Consider the following 25,791-nt stretch of genomic DNA (forward strand, 5'->3'; position numbering starts at 1 on the left):
GTCACCAAAAGTGCTCTTTCTATCATTCACGCCAGCTCTGACCCTGACCTTGATTTCTTAACCAAATTCTTGACTTGAAACACAAAATATATTCATATTTATTCATGTTTTATTTTACCTTTTAAAAAAACGGCTTTTTAGTCATTCCTGGTATTTTCTGCATAACTTGACAACTGCTAATTCATCCGCACTTCTGGAAGTGTAAACATGGGATTTCTTTTGTGTGTGTGTGTGTGTGTGTGTGTGTGTGTGTGTGTGTGTGTGTGTGTGTGTGAGAGAGAGAGTGTGTGTGTTTGTATATAGGTGTGTGTGTGTGCGTATGTGCGTGTGTCTTTATGTGTCAGTGTATGTCGGTGTGTGTATGTGTCTGTCTGTTTCCGTGTGTGTGTGTGTGTGTGTGTGTGTGTGTGTGTGTGTGTGTGTGTGTGTGTGTGTGTGTGTGTGTGAGAGAGAGAGTGTGTGTGTTTGTATATAGGTGTGTGTGTGTCTTTATGTGTCAGTGTATGTCGGTGTGTGTATGTGTCTGTCTGTTTCCGTGTGTGTGTGTGTGTGTGTGTTTGTGTGTGTGTGTGTGTGTGTGTGTGTGTGTGTGTGTGTGTGTGTGTGTGTGTGAGAGAGAGAGTGTGTGTGTTTGTATATAGGTGTGTGTGTGTGCGTATGTGCGTGTGTCTTTATGTGTCAGTGTATGTCGGTGTGTGTATATGTCTGTCTGTTTCCGTGTGTGTGTGTGTGTGTGTGTGTGTGTGTGTGTGTGTGTGTGTGTGTGTGTCATGATGAGCTCTAAATCAATATTAATTCTGTCTCTTGTAGCTGGAGGCTGCTCTTCACAACCCCGTTCACTGCTCCATGCTTGGCTTCTCCGCCGCCAGCACCTCATTACCTCAAGGATACCTTTGGGTAAGTCTAGGGTCTGAGCCCGTGCAACACAACACACACCGACACACACCGACACACACACAGACACGGTTCCTTCCGGCACGTGATCATGAAAAACATTTGCCGTTCGGTAAAAAGAAAGATGGCGGCCATTACGGCGAAAAGGTCACCGCCGCATCAACCAAACGATATTCGTGGAACAAAAAAAAAAAAGCTGACTAAGTACTTTTTCGAGTTATTATTTATCCCTGTTTCATTCAACGGGTGTTTAAACTGGGCTCTGCCGGAGAGTGCGGTGAAATATGAGGATGGGCGGTAAATGGAACGCTCTATTTTTCCTCGTAAAGTGCCAGAATAATGGCGAATTAGTGTGATGTAGAGTCAAGTGGAAGGTAACTGCGGCAGAGTATTTTGGTGATGGAGAGCAGAGAGTCAGGCCGGAGCTGCCCTTCACAATCCCGGCACGAGTGGGAATCTGTCGGGAAAGAAGCGAAGGGAAGGAGGAAAAATGATGCGGAGATTCTGCCATTAATCTTTAAGGTTCAATTTTTGTCTCTTTTCTCTTTTCCCGGCTCTCGGCGATTTATCAGATAATCCCGTTTTTTGACCCAAAATGTGGCTAAATAAAATGTTGGCCCTCCCCAGACTATGGATCAACCTCTCCGACTTAATTGCTTTTTGTGTAGTTCAGGGTGTGTAGTCGATAGAGGGGGGAGATGTGGTGACGCTGGCATTTAAGAAGTTGTTATCGGGGATTTGGGAAAAAGCTACAGACCGATCCAACTTTTTCGGAAGCATCCTGAAAAGAAATGCAGGAACAAAGTCATGAAAACCAAACAAAACATATATCTGTTCCAAGCTAAAGATTACAAAGTCGGTGGTTTCTCGAAGTAATGGCACGTCACGAAGCTTCATGGTGTTTCATCAATACATTGCTATTTCACACACTGCTCTATGAGGTGTCGTGATGCTTCATTAGTCCACAACTAGTTAAAATCAAAAGATTAAAAAGAATGGATTCACATCCAGATACTTAATAATGACACTTTATGAAGCTTCATGATTTTTTTTTACCAGTCAGATATTTGTGAAGCTTCACGATGCTTCGTCAGTTTACTAATGAATCTAAATATTGTAAAGAGTTGAATTAAAATCCAGTGGTTTCTGGAGATAAAAGATAGTTAGATGGAACTACATGAAGCTTCATGATGTTTCATCAATCCATTACTAGTTTAAATCAAAAGATTATTGAGAAATGAGTCACATCCAAATACATCTGAGAAATAATGAGACATCAAGAAGCTTCATGATGTTGCATGAGTCCATTTCTTGCTAAATCTGAACATCAAGTGGTTTCTGGAAGTAATACATATTCATGAATCTTCATGAAGCTTCATGATGCTCCATCAATCCATTACTATTTCTAATCCAGCAAGGAATTCACATCCAGTCACTTCTGCAAAAAAATACACTGCTATATGAGGCGTCACGATGCTTCATCAGTCCAACACTTGTTAAAATCCGAAAATTATAAAGCAGAGTCACATCCAGATACTTGACCTAACAATGACACTTCATGAAGCTTCATGATTTTTTAACCAGTCAGATATTTGTGAAGCTTCATGATGCTTCGTCAGTTTGTATGAATCCAAATATTATAAAGCAGGGAATTGAAATTCACTGGATTCTGGAAATAATGAAACTACATGAAGCTTCATGGTGTTTCATGATGTTTCATTTATCCATTACTATTTCAAATCCAGCAAGGAATTTACTTCCAGTCATGTCTGTAAAAAAAGACACTGTTCCGTGAGGCATCACGATGCTTCAATAGTCTATTACTATTTCAAATCCAGCAAGGAATTTACTTCCAGTCATGTCTGTAAATAAAGACACTGTTCCGTGAGGCATCACGATGCTTCATCAGTCTATTACTACAGTCTGGAAATAATGACACTGCTCCATAAGGTGTTGTGATGCTTCATGATACTTTATCAATCCATTACCAGTATAAATCCAAATATTACGAAGCAGATACTCACACACCGATACTTACAAATAATATTAAAACTTCATGAAGCTTCATGATACTTTATTAATCCATTTCAAGTATAAATCCAAATATTATGAAGCAGATACTCACATACCGAAACTTCTAAGGACTATTGACACATCATAAAGATTAATTATACTTTATCAGTCTATTTCAAGTATACATCCAAATATTATAAAGCAGATACTCACATACCGATCCTTAAAAATAATATTAAAACTTCATGAAGCTTCATGATACTTTATCAATCCATTTCAAGTATAAATCCAAATATTACGAAGCAGATACTCACTTACCAATACTTCTAAAGAGTATTGACACTTTATGAAGCTTCATGATACTTAATCAATCTATTAAAAGTATAAATCCAAATATTATTAAGCAGTGAATTAACATCCAGTGGTATCTAGAAATAATGAAACTTGATGAGGCGTATTTAAGGCTCAACAGTCCATCACTAGTTCAAATCCTAATATTATGAATCAGGGAATTAACATCAAGATACTTGAGAAACAAATGATAAAACTTGATGAAGTTTAATCGATTCATCAATATTCACAGCCACTACTATTAAAATACTACAGTGTCAAGAAGCTAATTATATTATAATTCACGTTGTAGCATCGCATCTATTTATTTGATTGATTTTATTTATTTATTTGATGTTTCTATGGATGCTTTAATATTTATTGGATCAATAAAGTATTTATCTAACTTTATTTCTGTGTAAATCACACTCTCTGTTAGCACGTTGTTGTTTTAGCAAAGCTCTAACAAGTTATTGATCCTAAAAGTATCATCAAATAAACTTTTGTCCTTTTAAATGTGGCCATTTTATTTGCATTTTTCTTAATAAAATATAAATCTATCAACAAATTTAACTCAATTTATTTTTTTTGATTAAAACTTAAACTCTAAAAAGTATTACTTCACCATGAAAGGTACAACTTAAATTAAAACAAAATAAAACATGTATTACATCCCTCTTGAATTCAACTGCCTGAGGTAAGAAAAACTACTTCTTCCACAAGAAAACATCTAAAAATGTTGTTCATTGAAAGATAAAATGACACCAGGTTGTCGGATTGAATAGAAATAAAACCTCTAAAGTCGATGAACTTCGAGAGTTTCTCGTCTTTTCTAATTGGCCGCCCCTCGTGATAAAAGTAACGATCACGTCCGCCTCCTTCGCTTCCTTGTTTCACAATCTTTTATCGTCGCAAGATTTGTTTTTAATTGAACCGCAGGCTGTTTCCTCCAAAACGTGGATAATTGATGGAGATCGTAAAATAATTATTCAAGCTCTAACCAAGTCCATAAATCAGTCAACTATTTTTTAAAAATAAAAACAACAAGTAATGCAGTTTCTGGCAGCGTCTCACGTACTCCAGAACAACCTTCGCCAGAAAAACAACATTTTTTTGTTCGTACGATAAGTTCCTGATGATTTATTAAATGAGTTTTTATGGTTTCAAGTTCTACAATATTTTTTTTAATGAAATCATTTGATTTATTTACAATTTAGCATGAAAACACTTCAAATTAAACTTCTTAAAACGTATGTTTTCTCAGTATTCATTTGAAGCAAAACTATAGTAATACTAGTAATGTTTGGTCAGTATAGTTTAAGAGGAGATCTTTCTAAATGACTATGAGTTGGCAAAGAGAAACTTGAAACAGACTCCGAATTAGGTTCTGTCAGTATATTTTTGAGGGGAAATTTTAAATGTTTTACAGTTTCAGTTACTTTTTCTCAGTATTATTATATATATATAACATTTTGTCAGTTATGATAAAGTCTTACGTAACTTCCTGTCAGTATTATTTCAAGGGACTTTTTTTCTCAATCGTACCAGACTCTGGTTAAATTTTCTCAGTATTATTTTGGGGCACAATTTAATCTATTGTAACTTACTGTGAACTACATTCTGATAGTATTAATATAGAGCAAACCTTTCTCAGTTGTACCAGACTCTGGTTACATGTTCTCAGATTTATTTTGGAGTGAAATTTTGTCAGTTGTGAAACACTCCAGTATTACATTCTGTCAGTATTATTTTAGAGCAAAACTTTCTCAATTGTACCAGACTCTGGTTACATTTTCTCAGTTTTATTTTGGGGTGAAATTTTGTCAGTTGTGAAACACTACAATATTAAATTCCATCAGTATAATTTAAGAGCAAAACTTTCTCAATTGTACCAGACTGTGGTTACATTTTTTCAGTATTATTTTGGGGCAAAATTTCATTTTTTTGCAACATACTGCGAACTACATTCCGTCAGTATTATTTTAGAGCAAAACTTTTCAGTCGTACCAGGCTCTGATTACATTTTTTCAGTATTATTTTGGGGCAAAATTTCAATTTTTTTGTAACATACTGCGAACTACATTTTGTCAGTATTATTTTAGAGCAAACCTTTCTCAATTGTTATGGACTCCGGTTACATTTTCTCAGTTTTATTTTGGGGCAAAATTTAATCTATTGTAACATACTGCGAACTACATTCTGAGAGTATTAATTTAGAGCAAACCTTTCTCAGTTGTACCAGACTCTGGTTACATTTTCTCAGATTTATTTTGGAATGAAATTTTGTCAATTGTGAAACACTCCAATATTACATTATGTCAGTATTATTTTAGAGCAACACTTTCTCAATCATACAAGAATGTTGTCAAATTTTCTTAGTATTATTTTGGGGCAAAATTTCCTCTTTTCTAACATACTGCGAATTAAATTCTTTCAGTATCATTTAAGAGCAAAACTTTCTCAATTGTACCAGACTGTGGTTACATTTTTTCAGTATTATTTTGGGGCAAAATTTCATTTTTTTGCAACATACTGCGAACTACATTCCGTCAGTATTATTTTAGAGCAAAACTTTCTCAATCGTACCAGACTCTGGTTACATTTTCTCAGTTTTATTTTGGGGCGAAATTTTGTCAGTTGTGAAACACTCTAATATTACGGTCTGTCAGTATAATTTCAGAGCAAAACTTTCTCAATTGTACCAGAGTCTGGTTACATTTTCTCAGTATTATTTTGGGGCAAAATTTCATTTTTTTTGCAACATACTGCAAACTACATTTTGTCAGTATTATTTTAGAGCAAAACTTTCTCAATTGTTATGGACTCCGGTGACCCTGGTCTGGAAAAGCGCTATATAAATAAATATTACTTACTTACTTACTTACATTTTTATCAGTATTATTTTGGGGCAAAATTTAATCTTTTGTAACATACTGCGAACTACATTCTGTCAGTATTATTTTAGAGCAAAACTTTCTCAATTGTACCAGACTCTGGTTACATTTTCTCAGTTTTATTTTGGGGCGAAATTTTGTCAGTTGTGAAACACTCTAATATTACGGTCTGTCAGTATAATTTCAGAGCAAAACTTTCTCAATCATACCAGACTCAATTTTTCACTATTATTTTGGGGCAAAATTTCATCTTTTGTAACATACTTCGAATTACATTCTGTCAGTATAATTTAAGAGCAAAACTTTCTCAATCGTACCAGGCTCTGGTTACATTTTCTCAGTTTTATTTTAGGGCGAAATGTTGTCGGTTGTGAAACACTCGTTATGTCAGTATAAGTTCAGAGCAAAACTTTCTCAATCATACCAGACTAAATTTTTTCACTATTATTTTGGGGCAAAATTTCATCTTTTGTAACATACTGCGAATTACATTCTGTCAGTATAATTTAAGAGCAAAACTTTCTCAATCGTACCAGGCTGTGGTTACATTTTCTCAGTTTTATTTTGGGGGGAAATTTTGTCGGTTGTGAAACACTCTAATATTACGGTCTGTCAGTATAAGTTCAGAGCAAAAACTTTCTCAATCGTACCAGACTAAATTTTTTCACTATTATTTTGGGGCAAAATTTCATCTTTTGTAACATACTGCGAATTACATTCTGTCAGTATTATTACAGAGCAAAACTTTCTCAATCTTACCAGGCTCTGGTTACATTTTCTCAGTTTTATTTTGGGGCGAAATTTTGTCGGTTGTGAAACACTCTAATATTACGTTATGTCAGTATAAGTTCAGAGCAAAACTTTCTCAATCATACCAGACTCAATTTTTTCACTATTATTTTGGGGCAAAATTTCATCTTTTGTAACATACTGCGAATTACATTCTGTCAGTATAATTTAAGAGCAAAACTTTCTCAATCGTACCAGGCTCTGGTTACATTTTCTCAGTTTTATTTTGGGGCGAAATTTAGTCAGTTTTGTCACTCTAATATTACGGTCTGTCAGTATAATTTCAGAGCAAAACTTTCTCAATCATACCAGACTAAATTTTTTCACTATTATTTTGGGGCAAAATTTCATCTTTTGTAACATACTGCGAATTACATTCTGTCAGTATTATTATAGAGTTTTCTTTCTCAATAAACTTGATCAGACTCTTGTTTTACTGAGAAATTTGTGACTCAGAAAAACCCACTAAGAAGAATTTCCCATCAGCCCCGGCGCGTCTCTTCCGATCCTCCGAGTCTGAGCTGCGGCAGATTTAATTGGCGATCGCTCACGAAAGCAACATGTCCGCCGGGCGACACGGAGGGCGAGCGTAGGTCACGTGACCTCGGCCGCGATGGTCTGGATAATGACGGCGCGGGATTATGATCGTTCACTCACAGGAAACGACTGAGGACGAGGGGAGACTTCACCTCCGGCTCTCGTTAGTCCAGGCCCAGAATCTTCTCCTCCAACGTGATCTTCTGCCCGAAGCTTCACCTCCGTCCACATCCCTCGCTCCGAATCAAACGAGGGAATAAAGGAGTGCGAGGAGGTGTATTTATAGCTCCAGTCACACAGTCAGTCTACGTAGACTCAGACCTGAAGAGTTCTGAAGAACCTCAGCGGTGGTGGAACTCGTCTTCCTCGACACGTTGACATGAAGCTGAGATGAGTGTGACAAGATAGAAAAAACAGGCTCTGAGGGAGGAAGACCTGGGGCGAACCCAGAGGTTTGATTAGTGAGAGAGCGGAGCAGCGGGCGATCAAGACAAACACTGCTTTACATGTGAATCAACTGTTGAGTGAAGAAAATACATGAAGGTTTTACTAACAACTTTAAACAAAACTTTAATTTATTGATTCTATTTCCTGTATTTCTTCCAATTCCTGTCTTTCTTCTATTTCCATTCCTTCTTCCATTTCCTGTCTTTCTTCCATTCCTTTAATTTTCTTTATTTCTTACTTCTTTTCTTTCTTTCTTTCTTTACATTTTCATTCCTTTTTATTTATTTTCTTTCTTTTTAATTCTCAAAAGAAACGTCTATACATCATGAACACAAATAGAAATAATCCCTTTCTTTCTTTCTTTCTTTCTTTCTTTCTTTCTTTCTTTCTTCCTTCCTTCCTTCCTTCCTTCCTTCCTTCCTTCCTTCCTTCCTTCCTTCCTTCCTTCCTTCCTTCCTTCCTTCCTTCCTTCCTTCCTTCCTTCCTTCCTTCCTTCCTCCCTTCCTTCCTTCTATCCTACCTCTCTTTCTTCCTTCTATCTTTCCTTCCTTCCTATTCCATTTTTTCCCTTTCTTTTTTTCCTCATGTTTTTATTTCGTCTTTTTCTTTCCCTTCTTTTTACCCTTTTTTGTGTTTTCGTTCTTTCACATTTCTTAACTCAATGTTTCCTTTTTTATTTCAATTTTACCTCTTTTTTTTTCTTCGCATTTTCTTTCCTTCCTTTTTTATTTATTTTTTTAATTTATTTTTATTTATGTCAGATGAAACATTTTGTCTGTTCATGACGTGAAAAATAAATAATTTCTTAATTCCATCTTTCCTTTTTTTTCCTTTCTTACTTGCTTTACATGTTTTTTTATTCATCTTTTATCTTTCTTACATTTCCTGTCTTTCATCCATTTCTTACACTTTCTTTCTTTCTTTATTTTTCACATTTTCTTCCTTTCCTTCCTTTTTTATTTTTTCATTTATGTCCATGGAAATATTTTGTCTGCTCCTGACGTGAAAATACAAATCCTGTCTTTCTTTCTTCCTCGGAAAAAGAAGTTTATCTGTAATTCCCTCCATGGAAAAAGAAGTTTATCTGTAATTCCCTCCACCCCCCTGCAGGTGGCCGCAGGTGAAGGTTCACTGGGTCAGATCGAGATCTTCTCGCTCAACCGACCGACGCCGAGGACCGTGAAGAGCCTGCAGGTGGACGCTCCGGTCCGCTGTTTGGATTACGTTCCAGAAGCTTCCTCCACAGATGAGGCCGACCCAGAGGTTCAGAAGGCCACGGCCAACATCTGCGTGGGTTTGGACGACGGACGGTGAGAAGAGGATGTTTGGACGACTTTACTCAAAATGATCGAAATATATTCCTTTAAATAGTGAAAGTAAAAGACTTAAAATCAGTGTTTTCATACTTTATTCGTGAGAAAATGTGTCATTTCAACACTTTAAAAGTGTAATTTTCATTTTAATCCAAGACTAATAGATGATTAAATTGAATAAAGTACATTTATTTTAAATATTTTTAGCTCAGTTATAGTATGTAGATTTAAAAATATAATTGAATATTATATGTATTGATTCCTTCCTTCCTTCCTTCCTTCCTTCCTTCCTTCCTTCCTTCCTTCCTTCCTTCCTTCCTTCCTTCCTTCCTTCCTTCCTTCCTTCCTTCCTTCCTTCCTTCCTTTCCTTCCTTCCTTCCTTCCTTCCTTCCTTCCTTCCTTCCTTCCTTCCTTCCTTCCTTCCTTCCTTCCTTCCTTCCTTCCTTCCTTCCCCGCTTCCTCCGGTCCGTCCTTCGTTCGTTCTTTCTTTCTTTTTCTCTTTTCTTCACTTGTGTTTTTTCTCTATTTCTGTCCTTCTTTCTTTCCTTTATTTTTTCTTTTCATTTGCGTCAAAAGAAACTTCTTGTACATGTTGAAAAACAAATGTCTTTCCTTCTTTTTTTCTTTCTCCCATTTTATTTATTCTTCCATTTCCTGTTTTCCATTTAGTCAAATAACTTGCAATTTTTTTTCATTACTGTTTTCATCCTTTACCTTTTATTTTTGTCTTTCCTTTCTTTCATTTATGTCCAAAGAAACATCTTTGTCTGAACATGACTGTAATGACTTTTGTTCTTCCATTTTCTTTTTTCATTTCCTCCATTTATATATACTTTACTTTTGTCTTTCCTTCCTTCCTCTTTTATCTTTTGTCTCTTTTATTTATTTATTTATTCAAGATGAGTGGTGAAGGCGTGTCTTTCATTGTTAGCAAATGAATCAAAGAAGGCGTGAATCCAAACAAAGGTTGTCGGCTTGAATCCTGAGAAACATTGTCTTCAGTCAAACTGAGGAAAAGACGAGGAGGTCGAACGAGACGAAGTGAATGTTGTCGACACAAAGCTGAGCTTCAATCAAACCCCAGGAAAGGGAGACGACACTCATCCATCATCTGTTCTTCCTGCAGGATCCTGGTGTTCGGGAGCGTCGACTCCTCGGCTCAGTGTCTCATGACCCTCCGTAACCCTGACGACTGTCCGGTCCTCTGCCTCAAGCACTCGCATCACTTCCTGTTCGCAGGCCTGCGCAACGGAGACATGATGGTGTACGGAAGGAGGAAGAACGGTGAGAGAGAGAGAGGGGGAGAGAGAGAGAGAGAGAGAGAGAGAGAGAGAGAGAGAGAGAGAGAGAGAGAGAGACTTCTTGGACTCTCTGTTTTACCTTTCTGCCTTCATTTCACTTCCTTCTCTATTTCCTTCCTTCACTTACTTCCCCTCTTTCCACTTCCTATTCTCTATTCATCACTCCCTTTTTCTTTCCTTCATTGCACACATTTAAATTTCATTTCTTTTTACCTTTAACATCAGCATTTTCCTCTTTTCTTTCACTTCCTTTCCATCTTCAGAAATCCTCTTTTCTCAATTCCTCTCACTACTTTTTTATATTTTCCTTCTTTCTTTTTGTCTTTCTTTCTTTCTTTCTTTCTTTTTGTCTTTCTTTCTTTCTTTCTTTCTTTCTTTCTGTCTTTCTTTCTTTCTTCAGTATATACTATATATAAATATATATGTTTGTTTCCCTTCCTTTTTCTCTTCATTTCTTTCTTTACCATTAAATCATTTTTCTTAGTTTTTTCGTTTGTTTCTTTTTTCTTTCTTTCCCTCATTCTCCATTTCATTCATTTTCTTTCTTTCCCTCATTCTTCATTTCATTCACTTTCTTTCTATCATTCTTTCCCTCATTCTATCTTCCTTTCTTTGCCTCTTTTTTCTTTCATTTTCTTTCTTCTCATTCTCATTTTCTTTCTTTCCCTATTTTATTCCTCTTTTTGTTTGCTACTTTTTTCTTCATTTCCCTCTTTCTTCATTTCATTCATTTTCTTTCTTTCTATCGTCATTTCCCTCATTATTTAATCCATTCATCCACGTTTTTAAATTTTTTTATTTAAGTTTTTACAGAGATGAATATATTCCTAAAACACTAATTTACTAATTCTTAATAATCTCTATAATCTCATTTTTTTGGATTATTATTTAATTTCAGTTGAATATTTGCAGGTTTTTGTTTTACTATACATTTATATATGACTTTATATTACAAAGTTAAAGCAACCCTGAGCCAGAGTTTGGCTGGAGTTGCTTTGCTCAAGGAGTAAGTAAGTCCAGGATCATCAGACGACTGCAGCAGCGTCTGTGGTCTTTGTTATCAGCGGGAGCTCAATAATAACTCCATCACAGGTCCTTCTCACCTGAGCTACAGACTGTCAATACATCCTCTCCCTGCTGCGCCGCCCAGCGATGATTAATCACCGCGAGCTGCTGCCCGGCGCTTAAAAAAAAAGACTATTCACGCTTTGAGTGAAAAAGAAGGCGAAGCTCCCGGCGGAGACGTTCCTGCATCGTTTACACGCCCCGAACCCCTTCTTAAGAGACGCTTGTTAAAACGTAAGGAAATGTTTCATCTTGAACTCGTCGCAGATCCAGCATCAGTGTTAACAAGCACAAGGTCCCATTATTCAACCAAATATTTTCCAAGAAGGGACAAAAACGACCTTTACACGGAGCCAAGCAATTAACCTGAGGACGGCGGCGGCTATTGTGCGAGACGAGGCAAAAAATAAACAACTGCAAATGTTAATTAAAAAGACCTGGAACCTTCTCTCATCTACTTTCATTGATACACACCACGAGCGATTAATTATTTTTAATATTCCCTCCTAATTGCGGCGTGTCACCGGAACAACAAAAGCTTCATTTGATAAACGATGAAGCTGAAACGTAAGATGAAGATAAAGATTCCTTTCCTGGCGGAGTATCCGGTCCGTACTTGTGTAGCGAGTGTAAACATTTGGTGTGTTTTCAATTAAGCGCTTCCTGTATTAAGAGAGCATTAGCGCGGAAGCTAATTAACGTTAGCGGAGATCATTTGGCAACTAAATAAGCTGGAAATGTCGTCTAAAAGCGACTCAAACTATCAACAAAATAACATTAGCAGGGACGACAACTAACGCACTTGGAGTGTGACGGTCGCACAATTTGAGCCATTTTCACGACAAAATCAATCGATACTTTGGTACTTTGTGCGTCGATCTAGCCGATCACAGATGCACCGCGCAATATTGACCAATCAGAAGCAACATAAAGCGGGTCTTCGCCCTTTTATTTTGCAGTGTGTTGTCGAAGTTGACATCGTTTTAACACAACAGCGCTGACATACTGCGGTCAAGCTATCTGGCGTTTGCTTAACTTTACTTTTTAGAAGGAGGAAATAAACTTCCTTGTTTCAAAGTAAGAGCATTGAAGCTTCTTTGTAATTCTCCAGTATCACTGTCAAACTCTTTACGTGTGTTATTCATTTATTATTTATTATTATTCATTATTTTGTGCCAGATACATAGTTACCCAGTTAATATGTTCATTTAAAATGGCAAGTTTAAGAAGCGATCAATCAATACTGTCTTATGAGTTACAGTCAGTGACCGCCACGGATCTTTTTTAGAGGATGTCGACTTGTATCCCATCGATGATTAAAATGTCAACTTTTTTTTTTTGCAATTATGCACATATTTCATAGTCAAGGATGGCAGGTTTATGATGCTATAGATCAATAATTATCCCAAGTTACGATCAATGACTGACTGATCTGTTCTAAAGGATGTAGACTACTATCCCACAAATGATCATAACTTCTGAATGTTGCATTTTCTAAGAAAATTATAATAAAAACATCATCGTTTATCTATGTTTGCCATAAAGTATTGTGAAACATGACAGGTTTATGATGCTATAAATCAATAATAATCCCAAGTTACAATCAATGCCTTATATGTCAAGGCGTACATGTCATTGTTTATAAATCAATAATTATCCCAAGCTGTGATTATTGACAGCCTCACATCTGTTCTAGAGGATGTAGAATACTATACCGCAAAATATCATAACTTTTGAATGTTGCATTTTTCATGAAAATTTTAATTGAAACATTATATTTTAGCTGTTTGCCATATAGTATTGTCAAATATGGCAGGTTTATGACACTATAAATCAATAATCATCCCAAGTTACGATCATTGACCGCCATATATCCGTTATAGAGAATGTAAACTACTATTTTACCAAATATCATAACATTTGAATGTAGAATTTTAGAGAAATTACTAATTATGACAAAATATTTTATCCAAGAGGCGTATATGTCAATGATGGCAGGTTTATGATGCTATAGATCAATAATTATCCCAAGTTACGATCAATGACTGACTGACATCTGTTCTAGAGGATGTAGATTAGTATTTCACCAAATATCACAACATTTGAATGTATCATTTTAGAGAAATTGATAAAATGACGAAATATTTTAGCTATGAGGTGTATATGTCATTGTTTATAAATCAATAATAATCCCAAGTTATGATTATTGACAGCCTCACATCTGTTCTAGAGGATGTAGACTACTGTCCCAAAGATGATCATTACTTCTGAATGTTGCATTTTTTGCGAAAACTCTAATAAAAAACATCATATTTTAGCTGTTTACCATATAGTATTGTCAAAGATGACAGGTTTTTGTTGCTATAAATCAATGATTACGAATAATAGAACATGTAGACTAGTATCCCACAAAATATCACAACCTATGAATGTTGTGTTTTTTATGCGAAAATGACAATTGAAACATCATATTTTACCTATGTTCCCCTTATAGTACTGTCAAATATGGCAGGTTTATGACGCTATAAATCAATAATCATCCCAAGTTACGTTCATTGACTTCCATATATCCGTTATAGAGCACGTAAACTACTATTTCACCAAATGGCATAACATTTGAATGTAGAATTTTTCATGAAAATTATAATTGAAACATTATATTTTAGCTGTTTGCCATATAGTATTGTCAAATATGGCAGGTTTATGACACTATAAATCAATAATCATCCCAAGTTACGATCATTGACCGCCATATATCCGTTATAGAGAATGCAAACAACTATTTTACCAAATATCATAACATTTGAATGTAGAATTTTAGAGAAAGGAATAATTATGACAAAATATTTTAGCTATGAGGCGTATATGTCAATGATGGGAGGTTTATGATGCTATAGATCAATAATTATCCCAAGTTACGATCAATGACTGACTGACATCTGTTCTAAAGGATGTAGACTAGTATTTCACCAAATATCACAACATTTGAATGTATCATTTTAGAGAAATTGATAAAATGACGAAATATTTTAGCTATGAGGCGTATATGTCATTGTTTATAAATCAATAATAATCCCAAGTTATGATTATTGACAGCCTCACATCTGTTCTAGAGGATGTAGACTACTGTCCCAAAGATGATCATTACTTCTGAATGTTGCATTTTTTGCGAAAATTCTAATAAAAACATCATATTTTAGCTGTTTACCATATAGTATTGTCAAAGATGACAGGTTTTTGTTGCTATAAATCAATGATTACGAATAATAGAACATGTAGACTAGTATCCCACAAAATATCACAACCTATGAATTGTGTTTTTTATGCGAAAATAACAATTGAAACATCATATTTTACCTATGTTCCCCTTATAGTACTGTCAAATATGGCAGGTTTATGACGCTATAAATCAATAATCATCCCAAGTTACGTTCATTGACTTCCATATATCCGTTATAGAGCACGTAAACTACTATTTCACCAAATGGCATAACATTTGAATGTAGAATTTTAGAACAATTTATTATTTAATCGTATGTAACCGATTCTTTACACTAGCCCGGGGAGTAACGGTGGACTGGTGTTAATCAGTACCCAACAACGCCACTTTAGGCCTTGCACCTAAAGATATAGACCCACGACTCTGCGCGTAGAAACCTCCGGCAAATGAATACAGGCACAAACACAAGTACCACAAAATATAGTTTATTGCTTAGCTAGACAGTGCAGCGAATGCCTTACAACTGACGTAGTCCATAAATAATCATCATTGAAATCAATAAAACAGTTAGTAATTATAACAGAAATAAAGGGAAACCAAAAACACATTAATACTCAACAAAACCACACATTGACTTGACAGAAATGACAATTATAAACACTACTTCAGTTGAAGACAATATCGCTACTCCGAAAAACTAAAACAAAGTGCTAAACCTAAATAAAAGAACCACAGGAAATAAACACATTAACACAATATACAAAAGTCTCAAAGTTGAACCAAACCAAACCTAAATAACTGTATAGCGAACAGAATAACCCAAACTAAACACAAAGAGGCAAGGCAGGGCATAGTATCTGCACATCCCTAAAACAAAAGAAAGAACCAAATTGTGAAGAGAAAACAATAACTAATTTAGATCGCTGTGCTGGACTATGAGTATGGAGTGAGTGGAGACCAAGAGAATGTAAACAATCATTTCAATAACAAACCAAAAATAACCATCCGGTTACACATATTTTATCCAAGAGGCGTATATGTCATTGTCAATGATGGCAGGTTTATGATGCTATAGATCAATAATTATCCCCGGTTCTGATCAATAACTGCCTCATCTAGATAATACTATCATCCTAGAAAAATATCATAACAATTGAATCTAGAATTCTCTGAGCCCTCCATCAGTCTCTGACAACATGGAATATGTTTTGGATCAAGATTCTAAAGTTGAATTCCTTCGACAGATAACCTCTGGGACGACGAGTCGCGCAGGTGTGTGAAAGTGGGTTCTGAGCCCGTGAGGACCATGTTGGTGCTGGACGACTCGGTTTGGGTCAGTTGCGGGAATTCCGTCACCGTGTTGGAGATTTCCAGCCTCAACACTCAGGTAACGAAACCGTGTCCGGAGGCTAAAACTACACAACATGCAACAACATGCTTCCCAGAAAAGAGCGTTAGCGAAAAACACTCCAATGCGCTGTTGCCAAATACAGCATACATATTTGTATTTGTTTACAAACCAGTCAGTTTTTCTTTTCATCTAAGTTGGAAAAAGTCTCTCCATTCTTCATATAAATAGTCTCTGACCCACTTCTGTTGATGGGTTTTCTGGTCACAAACTGAACAACATTTACAAAACACATTACATTAATAATAATGTCGTTTTCTTTTTTTTTCAATCAATAAATATTCTCTTAACCTGCAAAAACAACGTCATGATTAATCCATTATTTCATACGTTCCGAGGTTGTCTTAAGGCTAGTAAACAAACAATGGTGTGAACCGCGCGACTCAATCATTAACTGCAGGAAAACAAATGTTGTCTCTGACGTGCTTTTACACTTATAGACACTCATTTTCTCAGGTGTGCGTCGACACATTAGCGTCGCACACATTAGCGTCGTACACAGTAGCGGCGGCGGCGGCGGCGTTTATCTGCTGCTGGACAATAATGAATGACAGTAGTGCGAACTCCACCGGGTCATTTTAATATTGTATTCAGATGCAGAACTGCAAACCATTACCATTTAATTATGGCTCCCAGATGTGTGTGTGTGTGTGTGTGTGTGTATGTGTGTGTGTAGCTATGGAGATGAGCAGCTGGAGTTATATTGAAAAAAGACAAACAAACATTCCCAGTAAATTATGTCAAGACAGATTAAAATTAATGAAAAAAGGAACACAAAAACACACATTCACACAAATATGTATAAATGTTTATATATATATAATAATGAGTCCTCGAATAAATTGTGTGACTATTTTGTAATATATTCTTTATTTTTAATTGCATGAGCCCTTCAATTAATTATGCGATTAATTGTGATCAATATTCACAATTGTTATTATTGCTTTATCTTAAAATTGCATAAGGCCTTCAATTAATTATATTCAATTAAACAAGTTATTATTTGTGTTTCATTGTGTCGTTATCGTTGTTGTGTTATTTTGTAGTAAAATTTGTATTTAATCAATACAAGCGCTTTGTGACCCTGGTCTCGAAAAGCGCTATATAAATAAATATTACTTACTTACTTACTTACAACAGAAATCTACTATGTTTATTGTAACGTGCGTCCCGGTAACAATAGCTTCACAGAGCAGTACCTACCGTAGAGCAGTATTACATGAGTACTGGTCTGTGGCCAAAGTAAGTTAATAATTGATATATATATTGATAATTTATGTTGTATTTTAAGAGCTTGAGAGTTGTTTTATTTGGAAAAAATAGACATAGATACTCGTTTGTCTGTACTTTTTAATACCAGAATTCAAATACTGACCAAAGATATGAGTTTAACTCAATATAAATGTATTTAATTGTTAATTTTAATCTAAAAAAATAATACTTTAAAGGTATCATTTTTGAGGAAAACAGGTTGAGGACCCCTGCTCTATAAAGTTCAGCTTAAAAAGCCTTTTTGTAAAAAAAAATATATCCAGATGACAAAACATGTTTCATTCCAGCTTTGAGCCTCTTTGACAGGTTTTCTTCTCGCCTCCTGTTCCTCCGTTTGAATGACACGTCTTGGCCTTTGTGGAAGTTTAAACGATTCATTCGGAACATGATCCATGACAAGTCCGTCAGTTTGGTAAACAGAGAATCGTTCTCCTGAAGAGGCTCCTCACTCCTCTGACTGATGGTGATCAGGATGGAGACTGAAGAGCTTCGCAAAAAAAAAAAATGTCTCCTCAAATACTTTCACCCTTTTTTTTTTTTTTTCCCCGCCGAGCCTCGGGAGAAATGGACTTAATCAGCTGAGTGGCTCCGAGAAGCTCCAGTTCTGCTTCGGTGTAACTCCCGCGGAGCTGAACAGGTCAGCTCTGATTACCACTTTGCTAACCTTGTCTTCCTCACTAATGTGGACTCTGGGGCGTCGACCCGGGAGGGACTCTCCAGGAACCCGGCAAAAAAACTCAATCCTGAAACCTGCTGGAAAAATCTTGACGTTTATTTTCCCAAACGTATTTCCACGAGTCCGTCTTTTAATCCCTACCCCCCCCAACCCCGGTTGATCTTTCAGGGAAAGACTCTTGTTCTTAGTCTTGAAAGTTTAATCGACTCAAACTGACTTTTTTGGTTTCAACTGTCATTTCGGAGGAAACAACACATATTTACGAGAACGTAGAGTTCCCTCGCACCGCCATCCCAGAGGATTATTGCCACTTTAAATTCTGGATATTTGCACTTTTCCACAATTTCATTATGCACGAGCCCCTTCTGGGGGATTGTGAGGAAATATAATGCTGACAAAACCGCAGCGATTCGGGAGCTGGGAGGGAAATTAACACCAGAATAGACGTGGCTTTGTTGCTGCTGATGTAATACAACAAACTAAATAAGAAAGCCAAGAACAAATAGAGACGTTTCGAGCGTAAAGCACAGACAAAGTGTTCCGACAAAGTGTAGACGTTAGATAACAGTTTCCTTAACGGCACATGTGTCAAACCCCAGCTTGAAAATCTAATCAATACTTTTATCTGCTCAAGAGTACTGGAGCCTATCCCAGCTACCTAGGGCGACAAGTAAGGGGACACTCTAAACCGGTCAGCAGTCGAAAAAACAAACAACCAATAACAACTCACACCAACAGAGTATTGAGAGTTCTCAATCGACCACTGTAGGTTTTTGGACTGTGGGAGGAAATTGGAGTACCCAGAGTAACCCCCCCTCCAAGCCCTTCATACACACTCACGCCGGTTTCTTGCTGTGAGGCGGTTGCACTTACCACAGCGCCACCATGTGTACGGATATAGTAAATATTATTTCATAATAATTGTAAAACTCGTGTTTGTTTTTGGGTTGTGGGAGGAAACCGGAGTTCCAGTTCATCTTGACATCATGATCATAGATTAGTTTTTTTTAGTTTGGTCAAGTGTTGGAGAAGGATGGGATTTCAGAAAGTTAGTGGTTAAGAAACTAAAATAAATGTAATCTGTCAAGTGTATGAAAGTGTATCAGTGGCTTCAGATTATTGAATGGTTGAATTAAACATTTTTAAATTGAGATTTTAATCAAAATGTTTTTTAAGCATTTAAAACTTTTTTATTGGAATAATTCTAATCAATACTTGATATATTGTAAATTAATTTACCTTTTTATTGAATAATTGGCATCATAAGCTTGTATAATATAAAGGTTGTAATGTAAACTTGTTCAGACCTAAAACCTTGAAACAAAGAATTATTTTTGCATCGCTATTGTCAGGAAAGTGTTCAACCAACTAGGAATTTTCTAGTAAAAGTATTTTTATTTATTTAATTTTTGACACACAATTAATTGAAGTGTGAGTGCTAATATGTCGTCACATGATCTTCTGCTTGTCGCGTGATTGGCTGAAAGTTCTGGTATTGTTCTGGTGGCACTATTTTACCAGGATTTTTTCTTTAATTGAATTGAAAAAGCTATGAATTAAAACATATTACATTTATAACACAACATTTATAATAAGGAACATGTTTTTAATTATTAGAATTAGAATATCAACTTCTATCTGAATTCGTTTTTTCATCGATTGTTTTTATAATTAAATGATTCAATACAAACAATATTAACCTTTCGAAATCGAAGAAAAATAATTAAACCGTTAGAAAAATACATTTTAAATGTTAAATTCAACCATTTATATTCTAGTAGATGTACAGCAAACTTGTTTTCAAGTTGTTTTTCTTAGTATTTTCTAAAAGGTAACAACAACACCTCTTTGTCGTTTGTGGTGAAAACGAAAGAATGATGCATTGTCATGTGATGACATGTACGTACATTTATTTGTTTAGAAGTTTAAACTGCGATATCCTTCATCGTACCAACTTCAAGAACTCCCTTCTTTCTGCTCCGGCCATTTTCATCAGCGGTAACTGATCACGGCTGTATCGAGCCGTCTGGTTTTACGAAGAGATCTGGTGTTAAACGCAGCCTTGCACTCGCAGCCTTCACTGAAAGCAGGAAGGATTACGATAAGGTGCTGCCGGCGACCTACATTGATTTTTGTAAGCTGTTTGACTACCACAGCCGAGGTGCCCACAACCCCCTCCACCAGCGTCTGTGTCTGATGCCTACCTGCATCGTGAGGCGAGCAGCGCCGCTGTTTAGATGCTAACCACGGTTTTAATCTTCAATATTTCTGTGAACCTAACAGATGTTTCTTACTTGCCAAGTTCGACTAAAGATCAGGCTACGTAGTTTAGTGAATACAGGCCACCTTGAATACATAAAGTACTAACGTAGTCAGAGTCATTGTAAAACGGTCAAAACAGGAGTCCGTTCCGGTCGCTCCAACACGCCGTCACTTCCTGGTTCTTATACTTCGCTTTGTGGAGAGAAATGGTCAATGCAGAGTGTCACGGGGTACGATGTACATTTTAGGACATCGTCAGGTATCAGACCAAACGGCTTCATCTGTCAGACGGAGCAGCCTCAGAAAAACATCCGTCAGACGAAGAAGCCTCAGAAAAACCTCCGTCAGACGAAGAAGCCTCAGAAAAACACACATTAGATAGATAATTTTATTTATCTGAGTTCAGAAATTCACAATTCAGGCAGAAGATTTACACATCAACACGTTTAAAGCAAGAATACAAAGTTTTGCTAACTTTGGGAATGTACATAGTCAGGTATCAGACCAAACGGCATCAGAAAAACTGCCGTCAGACGAAGCAGCCTCAGACTAAACGGCCTCAGACTAATGCTGTGTCTCAAATCGCATACTAGCATACTAAAAGTTAGTATTTTTAGTACGTTAGTGTGTCTCAATTCTTAGTATGCGAAATTTAGTGCGCCATGCACACTAAAGTGGCGTACTAACACGCCCACAAAACTAGCATGGTTCGATGGACACTAAACACACTAAACAGCCGCCATTTTAGTGACGTTTTAAACGGAAGTTACGTCATATATAAATGCATATATATGCATATACTTAAATGTGTATTTTCAGCAGCAGTAGGAGGATAAACACGTCTTCGCTGCTGATACCAGCTTAAATATCTCGCGATTATTTAGATTCTCATATTTTTTCTTTATTTCTTTTTCCAAAGTTGCAATACGTGCTGCCAGCAGGTGGCGAAAGCGTTCAAACAGCTGCTTGAAACATCGTTAAATAGAAGTAGAAGAAGAAGCTGTCATGTGATTTCCGGTTAGTGTGTAGCAGTAGTGTTTGATTTGAGACATACTATCTGCGGAGAATTTGCGTACTAGTTAGTATGCATACTAAACTGATGCATACTAAATTCTAGCATACTAAGATTAGTATGTGATTTGAGACACAGCATAAACCTCCGTCAGATCGAACTTTGTCAACCTTCAAAATAAAAGTCCCCAGACAAAACTACATCAGATAGTGTCTGGAAAAAATAACTGAACCATTTTTATTGCAAATTAAACCGGAAGTGCATGTGATAACGACGTGATATTAGACAAAACGACATCAGATTTCATCTGGGAAGAAAAAAAAATCACCGGAGCATTTTATTTCGAATAAAACCGGAAATACATGTGACGTCACCGGGATCAACCACGCTGATATATCCTGAACATCGCTTGTCGCTTCATAATAAAATCATGTAATACAAAAAAAACACACAATGCATTTGACTTACCTTGCTTGTATCCAGAGCGAATATAATTTTTTTTCACCTCAAATCGCGCCACGGTAGTTGCAATCAGTGACGTCAGGTGCATTTCCGGTTTCAATCGAAATAAATAGTTGTTTCCAAAATGCCATCAGATTTTTTAGTATCGTTATCACATGAATTGTTATGCTATCTGATGTCATTTTGTCTAATATCACGTCGTTATCACATACATTTCCTGTTTTATTTGAAATAAAAAGGAGCGATTTTTTTTCCAGACGCTATCTGATGTAGTTTTGTCTGGGGACTTTTATTTTGAAGGTTGACAAAGTTCGATCTGACGGAGGTTTGTCTGAGGCCGTTTAGTCTGAGGCTGCTTCGTCTGACGGATGAAGCCGTTTGGTCTGATACCTGACGATGTCCTAAAATGTACACCGTAGTACGGGTTGTTTATTCACCGCTTCAAGTCAAACAAAATACAAGCTTTACGATCGATTGGACGCACTTTCTCCCGGCGACTTTACAGGTCAATAGCCCCGGGAGAAACGGTCTTGAGCTGTAGAAACATCGCGATATTTAAGGCAAATTTCCCTGGCCAGGGGGGTCGTCTCTTTCCGGCAAATGGTTCTTTCAAGTTGCCTGTGTCTCGATCACCCGCAGAGCGAACTTACTAACTTCCTTCTTGCAATCTCAGATTCAAATGACGTCAAACAGACGTATTAAATTACCGGTGTCGTATCTATAATTCTGTTCCAAGCTAGTCTTGAAACAGTGAAAATCAGTCTGGAGTGAAATGTTGATTGTGAATGTGTATTCAAACGTTTAAGCTCTTAGATGAAGCGAGTAATTTATACTTTATATTTTGATTATCATTTAGCGTTAATTTAAGTATGGCGTATATGTATAGTGTATAATACTTTTTAATCTAACAATTGTCAGATGTAGATTTTATTGTTTTCATTCACTGCATGTCTCATAAAAGAGAAGCGGAAGCGAACAATGCCAGATTCGACTCTTTTGTCGAAGAACAAACTCCATAAAGTTTTGTTCAAAAGAAAAGAAAATGGTCACTTTGTTCCAATCACTAAGACATTGTCTGGATTTAAAAAAAATAAAGTACTTTCATTCGTCTTATGAAAGAAAATAATTATAACCAAACGTAAGCCATTTAAAAAAAGTTAACATGTTTCTCAGTCATTGTTTAAAGTATTTTAGGGACTATAGGCCACACTTAGAATCCATTTCTTTTTTAATGACAATGTGTCTTTTAATATAGTTAACTTTATGTATTACTTCAGGTTGTGCTTCCTGACCTTGTAGCAATTTCATGAAATGTAAACTGTGCTCGAAATCTGTCAACATGCTTCCGTACGACTTCAATACTAGCAAGCAGGTGGTGTTACTTAAACTTAGCGTCCCCTGGAGGAAGCAGAGGAAAGAAAGGCGGCCAAGTGCGATGAACTGGTAGCTGAGTGTCAGAAAAAAGGGGTGGAAGGCTTGCTGTGACCCTATTGAAGTGGGCTGCATCGGCTTCGCAGGGATATTTAGTTACCGGGTCCTAGGACTCGTAGGGAATCGCAGACTGCACAGGCTCAGAGCCATCAAGAACATCCTGGAAGTTGCTGAGAGAGCTTCATGGTGGCTCTGGTTAAGGAGGGGGGACATGTGGTGTAGTGTGCTACCTGGACACAAGTTGGCGCCTGATTGATTGTAACCCGAAACACCCTAAGACCACAGGAACATCATGATGTGTCCAGGTTGTATTCAAGTACTAGTAAGTTATGAAGATGGATTATCGGGTTGTAATACGGAGACATTTTTTCCTTTTCCTTTTCCTGCCTTTGCTCCCACCTGACACCCTGTTCTCACCTGTGGCTCCTAGAAGCTGTAGCTTGGCAGCGGCTAACCCCAGGGCAACCGCCTTGGCAGGCGGGCTAACACAAGTGAGGGTAGCCAGACGGTTCTCAAACCCTCCGATGACTAAGGAGAGAATGCCTAGCCCAGCATGTTTAGACTACACTTGGTGGAGAGACCTTCATGCATGAGGTCCAACGGTCAAGAAGGCGGGGACAGCACAGCGCTGTGGAGAGCTTAGAACAGGGCAAGACGAACATATGTCTGGTACGTTAATGGCGATCCAAAGAATCAAGGCTACCGTACCACACGTAGTACTCTTTGTAGGTTGCTTTTAACTTGAGGTAACCATGTTATGAGGAGTTCGGGAATAAGCGGTAGATGAGAAACTACACTTCAAGTACTTCCTTCGTTTTTTTACCAGAAAAAGTTACCAAGAAACGTCCTCAAACTCCCTCCAGCTGTCAAAAGTCGTATCCCAGCGTTTGACCAAAGAACTTTCCTGCATAATCGCAGCTTATTCCTGGAGGATCCAGATTCTCAGTGACCCTTCGTGGCTTCTCTTTCCTGCCGAGTCTCTGCAGTCTGATGTCAGATGTATTCAGACATCCAGGGAGCATTAAACAGATGTTGTTTGTTGAAACTGAAACACCTCCTGGCAATTAGACTCCTTCTTTACTTTATTATATTCGGAACAAACGAAGGCGCAGGCTGAGCAGAAACACCTCCGATCGATACTGACTATCAAGTTACATTTGTTATGTCAGCAGTTTTGAAGCCCTATTAATCCTGTTGTTCCACACACTATGATGCATAGAGTTGAGAGTTAAATGAACCAGGATTTGCTTCAGTGACGCCGGTGAGCAGAGCTACAGTTACACGAACAAAACCCAGAGTTCTGACGAACAATTAGCTTGTTTGACTGATATTTATTCGTATCAACCATTAAATGAGTCCATAAAAGTGAAGATATCATGATCAACATGAGAGTCTTATTTGTGTGGAAGAGTGAGTTGTATTCTTGTACTTGTCAAGAAGCAAATTATATACATAAAAGAACTTCACATTTCCATCTGTATTTGATGAGGAAATCAAAGGCTTAATGTTCCTCGAATGTGAATCATTTGGAGTTCTTGTGTTCGACACTGTTGGCAGCTTAAGTGGGGTCAGGAACAGACTCCAGCCTCCATTGGAAAAGCAGTTGTGGTTTTAAACTCAAGGACCGAGCGATACGTGTATCAACGTCTCAAAATGAAAGGAGATTAATGAACAGAAAGATGTTGTGTTTAAGATGAGGTTCAAGGTTTTTATTGGACCCTTGTAATTATTGAGTTTGGCGCCCCCTGGTTCAAGATAAGAAGGTACTCAAAGGTACAAGAACCTTTTATATACATACATAAATATCCTTGTATGTCGACGATCAGCCCATAGTTACGACTCATAATCCTTTCACTACTTCCACTGCGTCAAATTCTGACGCCACATGACACACTTGATTTATTGTTCTAAAATCAGCAGAGAATATTTGTACTTTTGATGATATTACTAAATTCGAAAATGTGTCTAATGCTTTAATAAAGTGTTCGCAAATGGTGGGTAACTGGTAAGAAAGGGACATATTTTGGGATGTATAATGTTGAAATATCACGTAATGGGGGGAGAAAGGTTAAAATATATTTAAATAAAAATTAGAAATGTGGGCATTCAGAAAGTACTGTTTTGGCTATAAAAAAGAATAGATAGAAAAAAATATATATTTTTGGGGATTTGGATGCTTGGAAAGTTAAAATGAAAATAACAAAAGACAACCAAAACAACACATATGAAGTTGTGAGCATTGTTCTTGATACTGGTATTAAAAAGTATAATTAGAACCATTCATTTCACAAAATTATTATTATTATAAAAATAAACGTTCAATATAATGGTTTATTATTTCAACATAAACTAAAAGAAGAAAGTTGGAAAAAACATGTAAATAAATAAAAATGTGTTTGTTTTGGATGAATGGATGGATCCATATATAGATAGATCCATGGATGGATGGATGGATGGATGGATGG

General features: G+C 36.7%; 1 protein-coding gene across 2 annotated transcripts in view; it reads left to right on the forward strand.

The window, feature by feature from the left end:
* The window catches only part of arhgef10la (Rho guanine nucleotide exchange factor 10 like a), a 218,917-nt gene that overhangs the window by 175,631 nt on the left and 17,495 nt on the right, over window positions 1–25,791 (forward strand). For both annotated transcript variants that reach the window (XM_087800820.1, XM_087800821.1), the window contains 4 exons: window positions 811–897; window positions 9,015–9,214; window positions 10,344–10,501; window positions 16,048–16,190. In XM_087800820.1, the coding sequence (XP_087656946.1) occupies window positions 811–897; window positions 9,015–9,214; window positions 10,344–10,501; window positions 16,048–16,190 (588 nt within the window). The remainder of the gene's footprint in view (window positions 1–810; window positions 898–9,014; window positions 9,215–10,343; window positions 10,502–16,047; window positions 16,191–25,791) is intronic.

This window comes from Callionymus lyra, chromosome 10 (genome assembly GCF_982586985.1).
Source record: "Callionymus lyra chromosome 10, fCalLyr1.hap1.1, whole genome shotgun sequence".
In the NCBI taxonomy this organism is placed as follows: Eukaryota; Metazoa; Chordata; class Actinopteri; order Syngnathiformes; family Callionymidae; genus Callionymus; species Callionymus lyra.